General features: G+C 39.5%; 1 protein-coding gene and 1 non-coding gene across 2 annotated transcripts in view; both read right to left on the bottom strand.

The window, feature by feature from the left end:
• FMO1 (flavin containing dimethylaniline monoxygenase 1) overlaps window positions 1-17,109 on the bottom strand; it is a 39,000-nt gene continuing 21,891 nt past the window's right edge. The window contains exons 3-9 of the mRNA XM_004013690.6: window positions 16,422-16,610; window positions 13,219-13,381; window positions 8,668-8,810; window positions 5,423-5,622; window positions 3,311-3,666; window positions 2,568-2,640; window positions 1-769 (exon numbers count right to left, since the gene is read on the bottom strand). Of these exons, the coding sequence (XP_004013739.1) occupies window positions 427-769; window positions 2,568-2,640; window positions 3,311-3,666; window positions 5,423-5,622; window positions 8,668-8,810; window positions 13,219-13,381; window positions 16,422-16,610 (1,467 nt within the window). The 3' untranslated portion in view covers window positions 1-426. The remainder of the gene's footprint in view (window positions 770-2,567; window positions 2,641-3,310; window positions 3,667-5,422; window positions 5,623-8,667; window positions 8,811-13,218; window positions 13,382-16,421; window positions 16,611-17,109) is intronic.
• On the bottom strand, window positions 11,751-11,854 carry LOC114117382 (small nucleolar RNA U13). The gene has a single exon (XR_003591085.1). It is a non-coding gene; the product is annotated as a small nucleolar RNA U13 (small nucleolar RNA).

Below are 17,109 nucleotides of genomic sequence, written 5' to 3'. Positions count from 1 at the left end.
TAGGCTTTTTCTTTCTTTTTATTTTTAATCAGCTGATACCATAAGAGAGCCATTTTAGTACAACCATTTAGTATTTCTTTCATGAAACATTGAGTTTTAACTGAGATCTATGAACATAGGAAAGAGGTCTAATTGCTCAGAGTGGTGTCTGAGGCAGTTCTCTCCTCTAAAATGAACCTTGAACCTTCCAGCAGCCTTCAAATGCACAGAAATCTTGGTTATCTTTCTATAGCGTTAGAAGCAGGTGGAGCTGGGAGACACTCAGGAATAACAGTGGGCCCTCGAGCCAGCCAGGGAAGGGGAAGGGGTGGCTTTCATTGCTCAGATATATATTTTAGTCATGAAGGCAAAGCTGTTGCAGTGGGGGAACCAGATTGCTGTCCATCTACTCCGTGCATTTGATAGTTTATTTAGGTAATTTTTTATTTATAGGAAAATCAGGAAAATGGCCACAAGCAAAGCTAGAAAGCTGAAGAGTTTAAGTAAGCTTGCAAAGAGAGACGGGGATTCTTGTACAATTCGAGTTTTGGTGGCCTTGAATGTTCGGTCCCACTGGGTCATGATAGCATTTCGGGCTCCTTCCCATTTCCCTGGACCAGTCAAACGGAACTGGTATGGTGTGCATGGGCCAAAGAAGATGGCCAAAGCCAGGCGTGGATCCGTCAGGAGCAGAGAGAACAAGTTGGGCTTTGCATTGATAGCGGTCAGGAGTTCATCTACATATGTGATATAATCGGTTTCCAAAGCTTTGCAGTAACGCAAGCCAAACCTTTATAAAAGGAAGATTGGGATAAAGGGGAAAACAGAAAGATTAAGTAATGGTAACCTCAGAACAGGTAAAAGTGCCAGAAGCAAACAATGAGGCTACACAATTTGAACTGGTTTCTGTATTTTTCCCTCCATGCCCACAGCTGTCTAATGGTCTCATGGTATTGTTTCAATACAAGACAGATCCTTTGAAAAAACACTCTGTACACATGGTTCGTCAAATGCTGATAATGAATCTAGTATTACTTTAGTCCTATTGTCAAATGATAAGCAATTTCTAGAAAAAAAGGTTTTACATAATTTTACTATTTCTACATCTTCCTGAAACTCAATTATTGCTTGATTTGTATAGTGCGAAAAATCACAGAACTCAGTAGGGTGAAATTCTGTGTAATGCTGGTATTAATCCTTAATTAATTAATCCCTTGACTGACCAAAGTGACAAAAGCTTTTGCTTCATGTAGTTCTAATTAGTGATTTATGTTATACTAGAATTGCATAATGGAGATCAAATCATATCCCAGGTTGAGAGACACTGAAAGTGCTTTTATAATTTTGGGATTTAGGACTTTGACAGGGATACAACAACATTTGAAGTTTGGAAATAAATATGAAGGAGGAAAGTGTTTCTTAAATGCAGTGATTTTAAGACTTTTTTCTCAGCTACACACCCCTTCTTTTTCCCAAATGAAAAATATATGTCAAAGTCTGAAACATAAACAGTAAAACAGAGAAAATCAGAGGTGCTTTAGGATTAGGAGTTGGGGAAAGCAAGAGTCCCCCCTAGCTGGCCATCTGCCTTCCACTGTCCTGGCCCTTTGTGGTAGCCAAAAAGCGGAGCACAAGTGGAGACCTCTCTCTGGAGAAGGGCCGACAAAGTTTTTCTGCAGAAGACTAGATGCTAAATACTTAAGGTTTACGAGGGCCATGTTACAGTCTCTACCTCAGCTGGTCAACTTTACTGTCCTAACACGAAAACAGTCTTAAACAATATGTAAATTGAGTCTGCTCAGTCAGTCAAAGAGTGTCTGACAAAGAGTGTCTGACTCTTTGTAACCTGATGGACTGTAACCTGCCAGGCTCCTCTGTCCATTGGATTTCCCAGACAAGAATTCTGGAGTAGGTGGCCATTTCCTTCTCCAGGGGATCTTCCCCACCCAGGGATCAAACCTGTGTCTTCCATAATGGCAGGCAGATTCTTTACCAGGGAGCCACCAGGGAAGCCCAAACTTGAGTGGGGCTGTGTGCTAATAAAGCTTTACTTATGGCCACAGTGATCTGAATTGTACATAATTTGCACATATCATAAAATCTTCTTTCCAATGATTTAAAATAGGAAAGTAGGTGGTTGGCCTATTTGGTCCATTGGCCCTGTTTTGACTCCTGCTCTAGAGTGGCCGTCTGAATAAAAACAGGAGAGCTGAACATAGATTTGCTGAAATAAGTGAATGAGCAGACCCTTTGGTGTCAGAGTGGATAAACACAACAGTTTGCCTTCTGATTATGGATAGAAGTATAGAGTAATATCTGGTAGATGAGGATTAATTGCATTTGGTTTAGAATATAAACTCCACGTCTCCAAGTCGTGCTAGATGACCATGGTCTAAAGTGATGGTTTAGGGCAGTAAAACCTCAGTTTCCTTTTCCTTTCTTTCCTTAAACAGGCTGGCTTAGTCTTTTTTCCCCCTCTTTTGAGTCCTAGCCCCTTCTTTTTTCTCCAGTGTAACTCGCACCATTCTTTACTCTTGCTTTACCACTTTTAGTTATGATTCAAGAAGAATGCATAGCATTTAACTTACCCACTGGGCTTGTTTTGTTTTCTTTCATTAACTTCCTCGATCATTATGCTTGATGGTGGTAACTTAATCACACCTATAAAGCAAACAAATAAACAAAAATGCAATGTAACTTCAGTGCTTACTTAGCAGGCAAAGATGCTTTACTACTGCACATCTTTTATTTCTAGTACCCAGCTAGTCATCTGTTCTTTTGGCAGAAATGTCAGCAGAGTAATGTTAACTCCTGGTGATTATGCCACCAGTTGAAGAGATAAGAATCAAATCCCCTCACTACTTATTTGATGTTGCAGAACCTCACAACTGGCTTGGCTGAATTTGTCATTCAATTGATTGAGCTTTTAAAATGTCAAAATGTTAATTGAACCAGTTGATTCAGTCAGAATAGCAGCTGATATTTTTTGATCCATGATTTATCTTCTGTGCTTGTACTGGCACAAATTCATTATGATATTGTAATTCAGTGAACAATAGATGGATTTGCTTTAAAAATTCTATTATTTTAGATGGGAGGTGGGAAAAGTCAAAATTTCCAGTATCTAAAATAACATGGTAAACTGAACACATATATTCTATTATTTCTTTTTTTAAAAATTAATTTATTTTACTTTGGCCACACCATGTGGCTTGTGAGATGTTAGTTTCCCAACCAGGGATTGAACCTGAGCCCTCCACTGTGAAATGTGGAGTTGTAACCTCTGGACTACCAGGGAATTCCCATGTTCTCCTATTTCTTATACACTTACCTTTCAGGACCCGAACAGCCCATCGAGCTTGCGTATCCCCTGTGGGTAGTAAGGAGCCCAAGGGTTTGATGAGACCAATGACAGCCAGGGTTGGCTTTGGCAGATGTGCAGGAAAGATGTACTTGTATAGCGATGCCTGGCCATCTTCGACTTTCACTATAGTCTCGTCAAGGAAGGGGAAAGCAAAAGTGTATCCAGTGGCAAAAACAATGATATCGATGGGCTCTTCCTTCGGGGTGTTGCTAAATACGACAGAGTTTTCCTTCACTTCCTTAATTCTTGGCTTGATGAGTACTTTCCCAGTGATGATACGGCCTGGGAGCTCGTCATTTAGCACAGGCTCTCTTAGCTGTACCCTAGACATTAAAATGGACAAGGAAGAGATCTGCCAGGGACTGATGCAGCCAGCCCTCTCTCCTCCTCCCCTTCTCCTCTTCATTCTGTGTCTCGCCCCTCAGCTAGGCAGGAGGTAACAGTACTGTGGGAAATTACCTCTGTGGGAGTGGATTCATGAATGACCAAGAGGGATGATGGAACCATGCTTACTATTTACAAGAATTTAGAAGCCTGGGGAGAAGGAGGTCAGAGTTTTCTCTAACTCTCCTTCTTCTGCTGAATTCTAGCAGTCAGCTATCCCTGTCATTTTAGAGATAGCTGAATGCTGAAGAACCACAAGGGAAACCAGGGACTTCTCTATCTGCTGAGAAATGCTAGAAACTCTTTCCTCCTCAGAAGCAATTGTACAAGGAAAACATGCATGTGTTTAAAAGGAACCAGGGCAGAATTAGCTTTTTCTGGCTATGCCTTTGGAATCACCCTTTTCTGGCTGTGTCTTTGGAATCACAAAGCAAATGCTGTGCAAGATGATTTTAAGTAAGCTGAGTCATTTTGGGCTTATGGCGAATGCACAGAAACAGACACTGTGATAAAATGGAGGGAGCTCTGGAGCAGGAGGTAGTTAGGGTGGCTTTGTGTCCAAATGTTTATACTTAACAGAGCTTGGGAAAACCATTTCGTCTTTGTAGGCTTTCTTTTATTCACCTGTAAAATAAGGATGCTAATACTTGCCATCCTTGTTAGTTGATTGGGTAGGATGAAGAACATATGAAATACTGTATTTCTAAGAACTTTGGAAAGGAAAAAGGATTAGCGAAATCTACCAGGGAAGATATTATAATTCCTCAGCTTCTTTTACATTTTCTAGGCTTTGTGGGATTAAATAAAGTCTTTCGAGTGGCCATTTAGGCTAAATCAAGCTAATGGTAGGAAAGGCTCTGGTGAAGTTTAAAACTCCTAGGGGACCTGGAGTTAGGCAACAGAAGGGGGTAGGTAAGAAAGGGAAAAAATGGAGACAATAGCAGGACTAGAAGAGCAAGGAGAGAGGAAGGTATATGAGAGAAGGATGAAGAGACCAGAGGAATGAAGTACATGTAGCAGGAAGGGGGCTGCCTGCCAACCCTGGTGGCTTGGGTGCTACCTGATCCATCCTGGTCCACAGCGGAATCTGGGGGAAGATCAGACAGGATCTCCAGGCTGTGGTGCTACCCAGGCAATGGAATATCATTGTACAGAGTCAATGAATGAAGAAGTAAAATAAAGTCACTGGTTCTCATTAATGGGCTAAGTAACGTGTTGTAACTGAAAGGACAAGACTGAAATCAAGGTCATCTTGACAAGGGGAAGAAGGCACTGTCCTTTGAAAGATGGTGAAGGATTAAATTTTTCCCACACTGTGAAATAGGCAAATATGTTGCTTTTGTTGGAAGAGTCATAGACAAATTTTTCTCTTTTGATTGATGCAACTAAGGTTTATGTAACTTGCCAAGGTCACAGAGTCTGCTTGGTACGAGATTAACTTGGGCAAGTGACTGAACTTCCCTAAGTCTTAGTATACCCACTCTGAAAGGGAGGTTATATGGCTTACTTTAAAGGGTTGTTGACAGTTATGTATCGCATAATTCTACTTACCAAGCACTAAAAACAGTTAGCCATTATGACTAAGTAATTCATATGATGTTTTCCTTCATACTCAGTCTTGTTGCTGTATTATGGTTGCTGGAAGGACCAATGCTCCTTCTCCCTAACAGCCTTGTGCAGACCCTCCGTATTTACCTGTCTTCTGGTATCAAGCCATAATTTGCATGATTGAACCAGCTGTTCATCCTTCTTGCTATCAACCAATTCACAATAGGAGTTGGAAGAGAATTTCTGAATGTGTTCTGAAATCGTGTCATGAAAACCATGTCCCATGGGTACCCTGAGTCAAAGACACGGCTGATCACCCATGCCCCTCCGGTGGTGCTGAGGAACACCTAGAAGCAATCAAAGAGGTCACTCAGTTTGACACAGTGAACAGGCTGGTTCTGTCAGAGATGAGAGAAGTTTCATGAATTGAAAGGCACCAAATAGCCAGCCACCCCCAAAATACCTCCCTGACAAGACAGTTTTGGCTTCTCTAACTCCCACTTCAAAGTTATTCTTTTGAGATAATGGTTCGAGTATCTAGAGTATTAAAATGCCTTAGCACATATTATTGAGCACTTTTTATCTGCCAGGCTCAGTGCTAGACACCACAGTGAATTATATATTGTGGTTGGCCATAGGAACTTGGAATCTCATGTGAGAGGATAGTGAACAGGTGATAACAACTTTGTACGCTAGTGACTATAAACAAGAGCAGGGCAAGGATGCAACTGCAACTTGTCTGCAGGGACTTCCCTGGTGGTCCAGTGCTTCAGACTCTGCCTTCCTGGATCAAACCTATGCAGGAAGCATGAGTTTTATCCAGGGAATACCACATGCTGTGCAGTGCAGCTTAAAAAAAAAAAAGATGTCTGCAAAGAGTTTCAACATAAACATTGTTAGAACAGACAGTAAAATTCAGTAATACAACTAGTTTTAGTGGATTTTTAAAAACCTGATTATTTAACTATTTGAGTTTACCAGCTGACATAGTTCATTAAGCTAATAGTTGCTTTGGAACCTATACAACAAGGAGTTGTCTGTATAACTTATTAAAAGTTGAAAAATTTAGTCAACCGATCTGTTGCTTTGCAAATACAAAACAACTGGATTAATGCCTGGTTTTCTTCTAATAAACTGGGGCATGGTGGCCATAGCTGGAGTGTTAGTGTTTTTATGATACATTTTGTTTGACTTTATAATACTGGAGTGGGTAGCCATTCCCTTCTCCAGGGGATTTTCCCCACCCAGAGACAGAACCTGCATCTCCTGCATTGCAGGCAGATTGTTTACCATCTGAGCCACCAGGGAAGCCTAATAATATGATGGAGCCTTATGGTGGCAAGAATTACGAGCACATCAGTAATTCTGACATTAGACATATTTGCACCTGCCTTTCTTCATCATGATGCAGAATCAGATATGATATTTTGGTAGAAGTGAATTATATTCTGAAACAAGGGGAGTTTCTTTGTCAATATAGAAATGGTGTGTGCCAAAGCATGTTTTCAGATTGAAGAAATTTCCAGTGGTTAGAGAAATAGAAGTAGTAATGTATGACTCACATGTGGTGGTCATTGTGAACGGGCCTGTGCTGATTTTTGCTTCAGAACCTCCTTTCCCTTCCTTCGGCATAACTCTACCAAATTGCTAAGTTTCTCCAAATCAGTCAACCAATCATCGAGTTCTTTCCTTAAAGTTCCAGAAAGGAACACACTCCCAATTCTTTTTCCTCATACCTCATTCTTGCAATTATTGATCTAATTATTTACACTTATTTACTTGCCATCTGTTTTCCCCATGACTATACCATCTATGACAGCAGGAATCCTGTTTGATTATTCTGTTCTTCCGTGTAGCCTCCATGCCTGGCACAACATTTGGTATAGCAGAATTCAACGACTAATATTGATTTGTTGCCTGAATGGCTTTCAATGAGTTTATAGCATAGTTGGAAAGAAAATACATACTATAAATAATACATACTATATATTTTACCTATATATAAAAGGTAATTGCTGTGCTGTGCTAAGTTGCTTCAGTCATGTCTGACTCTGTGTGACCCTATGGACTGTAGCCCGCCAGGCTCCTCCATCCATGTGGATTCTCCAGGGAAGAATACTTGAGGGGGCTGCCATTCCCTCCTCCAGGGGATTTTCCCAGCTCAGAGACTGAACCTGTGTTTCATAAGTCTTTGCATTTGGCAGGCAGGTTCTTTACCACTAGCGCCAACTGAGAAACCTCATAAAAGGTAATGAGCAACAGCAAGAAATAAAAGTGCCATCTGAGGAGTGTAAATTTCAATTCTTACATAAATTCATACTGGAGAGATGATTTTGTGTTGGGTAGAGGTATCTGGGAACGCAAATGTAAATTGTAATAAAAGAGAAAATGGCACTGCAGAAGGGAGGGCTATGGTGTGGATGAAGGGGGAAATAGAAGCTTGGGGGTGGGAAAGGTCACAGAGGAGACCAGTCAGCCTTCAGTTGATGATCACGTGGGAAGTAGCGCAGGATAAAGTTAAAGTGGCAGATCTGGACCAGGTGATGGAGAGCCCTGTAGTTTATGATTTTTTCTTTTTTTTTAGGTAAGGAGGAGTTGTTAGTTTTTTTAACATGAGTGCCATAAGGAGAGCAGTCTTTTCAGAGGATTTGTTTGTTGGTGGTTGGGGATCTGGATGGATTGTCGTGTTCTAGGGGGATGGACTGGGCTAGGAGTACAGGCACTTAAGGCAGAATTAGGAGCAGGGGCTTTGAATGGAAGAGACTTGGGCTTGAGGACTGGCTCTACCAGCTGCTGGTGGCGTGCCTTTAGGCAGCTTGTTTAACTCTGGGTTTCAGTTTCTTCGCTTGTGGTTAAGGAGTCTTGTACCTACTTCGTGGCTTGTTTTCATGATTGGCTGAGGTCATGCAGTAAAGCCTTTGGTGCTGTTCTTGGTACAGAATAAGCAAGCCCCAGTAATAGTAACTCTTTCATTAATGTTGTGAGGGGGACTGTGTAATAGATCCCATGTGAGGTGGTATGGAACTGATGAGGATGGTGGCAATCAATAAGGAAAGGAAGGAGCAAATGGAAGATCTTAGTAAGAAAAACTTAGCCAGAATTTTCTGACCCATGGGACTGAGTAAGAAACAGATGCTTCCTGTAACTTACTTTGGCTGGGAAAATAGCAAAAATAGGAAGTGAGAGAACCCGAATTTTTGAGGAAAAATGACACCTGGAATTTATAGTAACATTTATGAACATTCAAGAAAAAAGTACCTAAAAATCTGTTTGTGTGTGTGTGTTTTAGGAATTCTTTTTTCCTTTCATCATTTATCATGGTGTCAAACACATTTGTTTGAGGCATGCATCTTAAGATAAAGCCCCTCATTAGGTAACACCAAGAACAATACCTTCTTTGCCAGGTGGCTGGCCTCCACAGCAATGTCTGTGCCAGAATTTCCCATTCCGATAACAAGAACGTTCTTGTCCCTAAATATATCTGGATGTTTGTACTCTCGGCTGTGGAAATACTGGCCTTTAAAAGTATTTATACCTATAGAAAAAAAAAGGAAGTCAAATAGAAAGTTTACAAGATCTGTGAATGAAACACATATATTATTCAGCTAATAACATCCTTTTGATGGGTGACTTAGGTTGTTTTAATAGCATACTCAATTTAAGAAAATCTGAAACATGGATACATAATTATGCAAGATACGGAAATTGGTGAGTGATTATTTTATGGAGATACCTACTCCATTTCACTAGATGGCCCTCTAGTTTTACCTGCTAGATGATTACCAAGTTAAAATATCATGGCACTGTAAAAAAATCCCCCCGGCCCCAGCCCACTGGGGATTTCAGTTTTTGAGCATGAGCACCCATCCTTGCTTTGCCCTGCAGTAAACCATTTTCTGCTAAAAAAAAAAAAAAAAAAGGAAAGAAAGAAAAAAAATCATGGTATTAAGACTTATTAAGCTGAAGTACAAGAAGTCATTACTTTTAAAAATTTGATAGAAATGAATGGGACAGAAATACTCTATTTACTAATTTGATTATTTAGAACTTTTCATAAGCAAGGAGAAAGAGCAGAGAAGTTAAATTGAACTATGAGTCAGTGCTTCCACTCTATTCAGCAAAATGTTTGGATACCTTTTATGTGCCAGACACTGTGCTAGATGATATGGGAAATAAGAAATAAAAATATGGGACTTTCCTGGTGATCCAGGGGTTAAGAATCTGCCTCCCAATGCAGAGGATGCAGGATGCAGGTTTGATCCCTGTTCGGGGAACTAGGATCCCACATGCTGCAGGGTTACTAAGCCGATGTGACACAAGAGAAGCTTGAACGCCACAGCAAAGACCCAGTGCAACCAAACTTTTTTTTAAAAAAGGAAATAAAATTATGGTCCCTATGTGAAAGATCCTTGTGTGTTTACTTTGGTGACTGATGGTAACTCAGGCTAGGTTTGCTGAGTTAGCCAGAGTTGGCTCACAGAAAAAGGAGTTACGTTAGTTATACTGGGATCAGAGCTGTTTGAACTAGATAAAACATCTCAGTTGATGCCAAATCTTTTTGAAAGATCAAATGCTTGTGGAGGGTTTTGGAAAGTGCTCTTAGGTTGCATAAAACAATCAAAAGTAATACATCCTGTGCAAAGAACTTTTTTTTAAAGAAGAAAATATGACAGCACATCTAGATTCTCAGTGATTTCTCAGGATATGGACGCTGTGGCACATTAGTGGCACATTATTGGGCCTTAACCAAGGCCAGTAACTCTATTTCACCTTAAATCTTTAGAAGTCTGACATGAATCTCAGTTAAAACCCAACCACAATCTAGATCATTTTGAATTTAGCAATGATGCAATCAAATTCAAATATTGACTTAGCTCAACATTTGACCCAATATGGATCCAAGAAACTGCCAGGAATGGAGAGCTGGACAAGTTTACTTAGAATAATAGAATTATCTGTGAATGTTAGATTGTCTTAGATTCTCTCTGGATCAGGCTTTTTTGGATCACAAGTGGACAAATATGAGACTCTGTGGCTGAGTTTTCTATCAGATTAATACTTTCCCCACTTCTATTACAGGAGAACAGAGCAAGAACTTTTGTTAGGTGAAGGGGCTGTGTTAGCAAACATAGCTGAATGTATATGGCTTCTGAATTAAAATAAGTTACCTTGGGAAGTTATATATTTATTCCAGCTGTAATACCTATTATATTTATGAAGACTTTTTGGAACACTTTCTTCTGGAATTGCCTCCAGAACTGATGACATGTTTTTTTTGACTAATTTCAATGAATTTAATTTTTGTGACAATTAACAACTACTCCAGGGTGTATGCAAATCTGCTATGGGGCAGAGAGAGAGATGATGAGGTTTAGAGGACTCCATTTCAAGTCTAACGTCATGAAATTTTAGTGCTCAAAGGCTCCTTAATAATAATTTATCCATGGATTTGAAATAACCAATTGGTGGTGGCTGGTAATATGGATATAGAGAAAGATGGCAAATACTGATAGAGTTCTGTTTGCTTGATTTGTGATATATGCTCTTGGGTAAGGTAGGTCAAACCTCAGTTTCTAGGAAAGAAAACAGAGGCTTAGAAAGGTTAAGTGGAAAACCCAAGATTATATAGTTTGTTTTTTAACGTCTGACGGGTAATGTGCTGGTGTCCTAACAAGGTTTAGGAGAGAGCACATGTCATGCTGGCTGGAAGAAGCACAAGCTGGAATCAAGATTGCCAGGAGAAATATCAATAACTTCAGATATGCAGATGACACCACCCTTATGGCAGAAAGTGAAGAGGAACTAAAAGCCTCTTGATGAACGTGAGAGAGGAGAGTGAAAAAGTTGGCTTAAAGCTCAACATTCAGAAAACTAAGGTCATGGCATCTGGTGCTATCACTTCATGGGAAATAGATGGGAAACAGGGGAAACAGTGTCAGAATTTATTTTTGGGGGCTCCAAAATCACTGCAGATGGTGATTGCAGCCATAAAATTAAAAGATGCTTACTCCTTGGAAGGAAAGTTATGACCAACCTAGACAGCATATTCAAAAGCAGAAACATTACTTTGCCAACAAAGGTCTGTCTAGTCAAGGCTATGATTTTTCCAGTAGTCATGTATGGATGTGAGAGTTGGACTGTGAAGAAAGCTGAGTGCTTAAGAATGGATGCTTCTGAACTGTGGTGCTGGAGAAGACTCTTGAGAGTCCCTTGGACTGCAAGGAGATCCAACCCGTCCATCCTAAAGGAGACCAGTCCTGGATGTTCACTGGAAGGACTGATGCTGAAGCTGAAACTCCAATACTTTGGCCACCTCATGAGAAGAGTTGACTCATTGGAAAAGACCCTGATGCTGGGAGGGATTGGGGGCAGGAGGAGAAGGGGACGACAGAGGACGAGATGGCTGGATGGGATGGACATGAGTTTGGGTGAACTACGGGAGTTGGTGATGGACAGGGAGGCCTGGCGTGCTGAGGTTCATGGGGTGGCAAAGAGTCGGACACGACTGAGCGACTGAACTGAACATGTCATGCAACAGTGTGAACACCCAATCATCCTGCTTATGAACTTCAAAAGGATCATAGCTTCTTAATTGTATAGCCTGGAATCTATACCTCCTGGGTCCCAAGCTCCTCTTATTTAAACTGAGCACATTGGCTCCATTGCTTTCAAGCTATACTTTATCCTAATCTGATCTGATTTGAGTAGCATCGGCAGGGCAGGTCCAGGACCATTTCAAGTACATGAATTTGTTGTAAAGTGAGTATTGCTGTCATTACAGGTCATATGTAGACTGCAATCCCTCCACTGGACCCCTATAAATCTCTTTTCTTTCCTTTCGTGCAGGCTATGTGTAGTCTTATCCACTTCTGTATTCTTTGCAATAAACACAGTGTACTCTCTATGTCATGACATTTTCTGGATTCTTGGAGTGATCCTGTACCAGGCACTCCTACCTGGGAGTTGGAGTAACTTGCCTACTCAGGGATTTTCTCTGTAGACAAGAAATGGGTGAAGTGGAAAGAATTCATAGTTGAATGCATTTAAGCCGAGGCTGTTGAGTCTTTCTCAGGGATGCTGAAGAGTTTCCTCCACCAGGAAGAAGGCTGGACTGCTTTCCAATTCAATTATTATAGGCTATGACAGTTTTCAGGATATGTTTTATCTTAACATGGCCTGACTTCAGTAACTGCTGGGGGCAGACCAAGTATCACTGGAGGTAGATGAGTTAATTGTGAACTGAGTCTTGTGATCACTACAAGTGATATTTAGATGATTCAGAGAAAAATTTGCTAAAGTTTGAACCTTTTGAATCCTTTGTTACAGATTGAATAAACCACACCACTGGATTTCCTATTCCCTCTGAGTTGTAATCCAATTGAAATTTGACATAGGTGAACCATGGTTGCAAAAGCCAGATGAAGAAACTGAGGCCCAAAGATGTCTTAATTTGCCTCCCAAGACTTATGCCCCTGGTGACTATTAACCAGTGCCATAAACCTTTGATCTAGTTAACTGCCATGACCCATAGACATAAACAAACAAAAATCAAGTTATTTTTTCCTTTATTCACGGATTGATGCTTGTGACCTCTGCTCTCACCTTTGTCAATGCGCTACTGCTGAGGCTAGCAAGCTGTCTAGGCCTCCTATGTCTTAGAAGGCTTTCTGGTGCTGCCAGTTACTTAGAGATGGACACTGAACTTCAGTGAAGCATAAAACTGCTTCATAGTTATTCATTCTGCTCTTTGGTACTCATAACTTGTTTGAAACTGATGAAAACCAAAATCTGCCCAAATAGCGCTGGTCAGGGGAATAAACCCTCTTACCTCACTACTTTAACTATTTAATGGAGGAAATCAATAGGAATGTATTTCCAGAACAATCCAGTATCAGGGTGGCTCACATAAGACAAATTAAAGTCAATTGTGGAAAGGGCTATACCTGGAAAGGAGTCCAGTGGTAAATACGGATTAGTAAGATACCCAGTGCAGACCATGACACCATCAAAGATGGCTGACTCTTGCCTCCCTTCGCACAGAGTGACTACCTCCCATTGGCCTGTGGCAGTAAAATCTGGGCGTTTTCTCACACTGCAGACTTTTGTCTGAAAAAAGAATCATAGACAGGGTTAATACTTTTCAAGATTCCAGAAAGGGCTTGCTGGCTGACATGCCAATTATTTCAAATATTCTCGAGCACATACATATTTATTATACTATAAATATAATAAGCATAACCCTAGATATTGAACTGGGCTCTCAGGTGAATCACAATGTTCTGGATGGAAGGATTCTAAACTTAGAGTTGTAGAGGGGTATTGAAGAGAGGTGATAAGGTCCAAAAATTTTAAGTGATTTGCTCCAAGTCTCACAGTGAGTAATAGAACCAAGATTATAACCTAGGTATTTCTGTATTTTTGAAATTCTTTATCTTCCATGTCTAGTTCTCATAGAAACAACTCTTTTTTTTAAACTTTAAACTTTTTATTTTGTATTGGAGTATAGCCAATTAAAAATGGTGTGGTAGTTTCAGGTGAACAGCAAAGGGACTCAAGAGACAATTCTTTTCAACAGTTCCTTTAATAGAGACATGGATAGTATATAATTGAAAATATAAATCTGGTCACAAGTAGCTTATGAAAGGCCTTATAGGCTATGGTACTGAGATTTGCCCTGACTGGGGGAACTGTGGAAAAGTGCTCGTTTTATGCATGAATTTCCGTGGAGTTGTCTGAATTTCAAATACAGCTGATTCTTGAACAACATGGGTTTGAACTGTGCAGGTCCACTTATATGTAGATTTTTAAAAAACAGTAAATATTACAGTAAACAGGATTCATAAGTGTTTGATTCCATGGATGTGGAACTGTGGATACAGAGACAGCACAGAAATGGAGGAAATGGGAGATTTCCATTGTGCAGAGTTGGCACCTCTAATCACCCATGTTGCCCCAGGGTCAACTGTAGTCTATTTTTGTTCTCTTCGAGTGCATGTATGTCCATGGGTATGAGGTTCTGATTCAGAAAATATATAAAAGAAATTTACAAGTCAAATTTAAAAGCATGAAAGAGACTTTGCTGCCTCATTTTCCTCTTCAGGTTTCAAAGAAGGCAGACTTCTCAAGTCCCACTTAATGGTTCACTGTCTGGTTTATCATACTTGAAGTGCTTGTTGGGGTCTACATTTGTATTAGCAATCATCTTTTTAAAACATAAATTTTCAGGTAATTAAAAAATCATTCAAGATAAAATTTATTTTTATCTTGAAAATACTGAATTTATCATTGAAAATTTGGAATGTATAGAGAGGAAGGAAAAACAAAACCTCTCACAGACAGCTGCTTGTGTGTACTTTCTTAAAACTTTGGTGAACATCCAGTTTTATATATATATATTTTTAAAACAGGCTTGGAAAGCATGTAGCAAAGGAAATACTTCAGGTTCAGAAATTCTGATACATTAAAAATATTTTTGTGGATTATATCCATCAATTATGGTACTGTTTTATTTTTACTCTGTCTCATGGGAAATAAGGAAGTAGGATGAAATAGTCTTTGGACAACTAGAGTACTTTTAATTTTCTCCAGTTTTATTGAGATATAATTGACATATAACACTGTAGAAGTTTAAAGTATACAACCTAATGATTTGACATGTGTGCATATTGTAACATGATTACCACAATAAGTTTAGTTAACATTTATCACCCCACATAGTTACAATTTTTTTCTTCTGATAAGAACCTTTATGATCTATTCTCTTAGCAACTTTTAAATATACAGTATGGTATAATTACCAATACATCTCCAGAACTGATTTACACAATATAGAATGTATGTCCAGAACTAATTTGTCTTATAACTGGAAGTTTATACCTTTTGACCACCTTCCCTTACTCCCTAGCCTACTTCTGGCAGCCATCAGTATGTTCTCTATTTCTATGAGTTTGGATTTTTTTGTTTGTTTGTTTTGTTTGTTTGTTTTGACCATGCTTCGGGGGCATGAGGAATCTTTAGTTTCCCAACTGGGGATTGAACGCATGCCCCCTGCATTGGGAGTTCAGAGTCTTAGCTGCTGGACTGCCAGGGAAGGTCCCTTTTTATTTTTTGGATTCTACATATAAATGAGATCATACAAATTTGTCTTTCTCTGTCTGAGTTATTTCATTTAGTATAATGCCCTCAAGGTTCATCCATGTGTTTGCAAGTGACAGAATTTTTTTTTTAACCATGGCTAATAATATTCCATCATCTGTCTATCTGTCTATCTATTAATCATCTATGACATTTCTTTATCCACTTATCCATCAATGGACACAAGTTATTTCTATAGTTTGGCCTTTGTAAATAATGCTGTAATGAATATGGAGGTACAGATAGTGATTTCATTTTGATCAGGAACACTTTAAAGGTTGTGAATGTGAATCTTACGTGGTACTTGTTTTGGCCAATCTTTCCACTCATGTTACTTTTTCTGTGTAATTCTCCATGAATTCCTAACCATCCCTACCTCTTATAGGGAGGGTAATGGGAGAAGAGAATCGCATGAATTTTCGTGTGTTTCTTGCAGAGAAAGGAAAAACAGGAAGAAAGAAAGAGGATATATTTATTTGCTTCTGTCTTTCTACCTACCTCCTGTCTCTTCCCCTAAAATGGGAAAGGAGATGGGTATGGTCAATGAGAAGAACAATGTCAAAGATTTTTCTAATTCCAAAGATATCTAGAAAGGTTTTCCTTCAAACAGTGAGATTCTCTTGTGTATGAGCCAGTGCACACATCCATTTCTATAAACGGACAGTAAAAAGGGAGAGCCCTGGAGCTGGCAGGAAGTTCTCAATGTCCTTGTGTATAGGCATTTGGCCCAAACTGAAAATGCGGTTTGACGTTTTTAAGGTCCATTTGGATACTTGGATGGAAGCATTGCAAACTGAAAAAATTCTACACGTGAATCCTTAAACCAAGTATTCATTTCTACCTCCAGATTTACTTAGGGTGATTGTAAGTAAAAGGGGAAAAGAATCCAACCAGGTGTTGTTGGTCTTGCCAGTTCATTCTCTCATTTATAGAACCCCAGGCAGAGAGAGATAACACAAAATAGGTAGGAAATACTTGCTGACTGCTAACTGATGTTTTGTGCCTTTCTTACCTTGAATTGAATGCATTCCAGGAGGTTGAACCGGTTTGCATACATTTTGAGATAATCCAGGAATAGAGAATTTGGCACATAGTTTGGATAATCTTCTGGGAATGGAAAGTCCGGGTAACAAGACATCTCCTTGCAGCTGTTGGAAACCACAGACTTGTAGAGGCTGGCTCTGCCTTCTTCAACATGTTCCTGTGCAAGCAGTGCATGCGCGTGAGTGTGTATGCATGTGTGCATATTGCGTGCACACACATGAAATGAATACTAATTTTTAGACATTTGAAACATTGACTAAGATTAAGGTGACCCAGACAATTTATGCATGCAACCTTCTACTTTCTAATGGGATTTGGTAACCTGCACTTAACTTGAAAAATGATGAATATCATGATCAGAATTACAATTTCATTATTATGTGCTAACAAACATAGGATAAACTTACCTGTCTAGATTTACACAGTATCACTGCAAAATAAAGGAGAATATGGAAATACACCAGACTCAGGAAGTAGTTTCTAGATGATGAATGGTTGCTAGGTATGTTGATTTCATGAGGTATTGTCAAAAGGATTATGGAGAAAGGGCATTCAGATTATGAAGGATTTTGTATCTAAAATTAAGAAATTTGAATTTTGTAGAAATTGATGGAAGTGATTCATATTAAATTTTGAAAAGATAATTCTGGTTTCAT

Source organism: Ovis aries, chromosome 12 (genome assembly GCF_016772045.2).
Source record: "Ovis aries strain OAR_USU_Benz2616 breed Rambouillet chromosome 12, ARS-UI_Ramb_v3.0, whole genome shotgun sequence".
NCBI classification, from domain to species: Eukaryota; Metazoa; Chordata; class Mammalia; order Artiodactyla; family Bovidae; genus Ovis; species Ovis aries.
The sequence above is the reverse complement of the archived record's forward strand: the minus strand, read 5'-3'. Positions and strand labels throughout refer to the sequence as shown.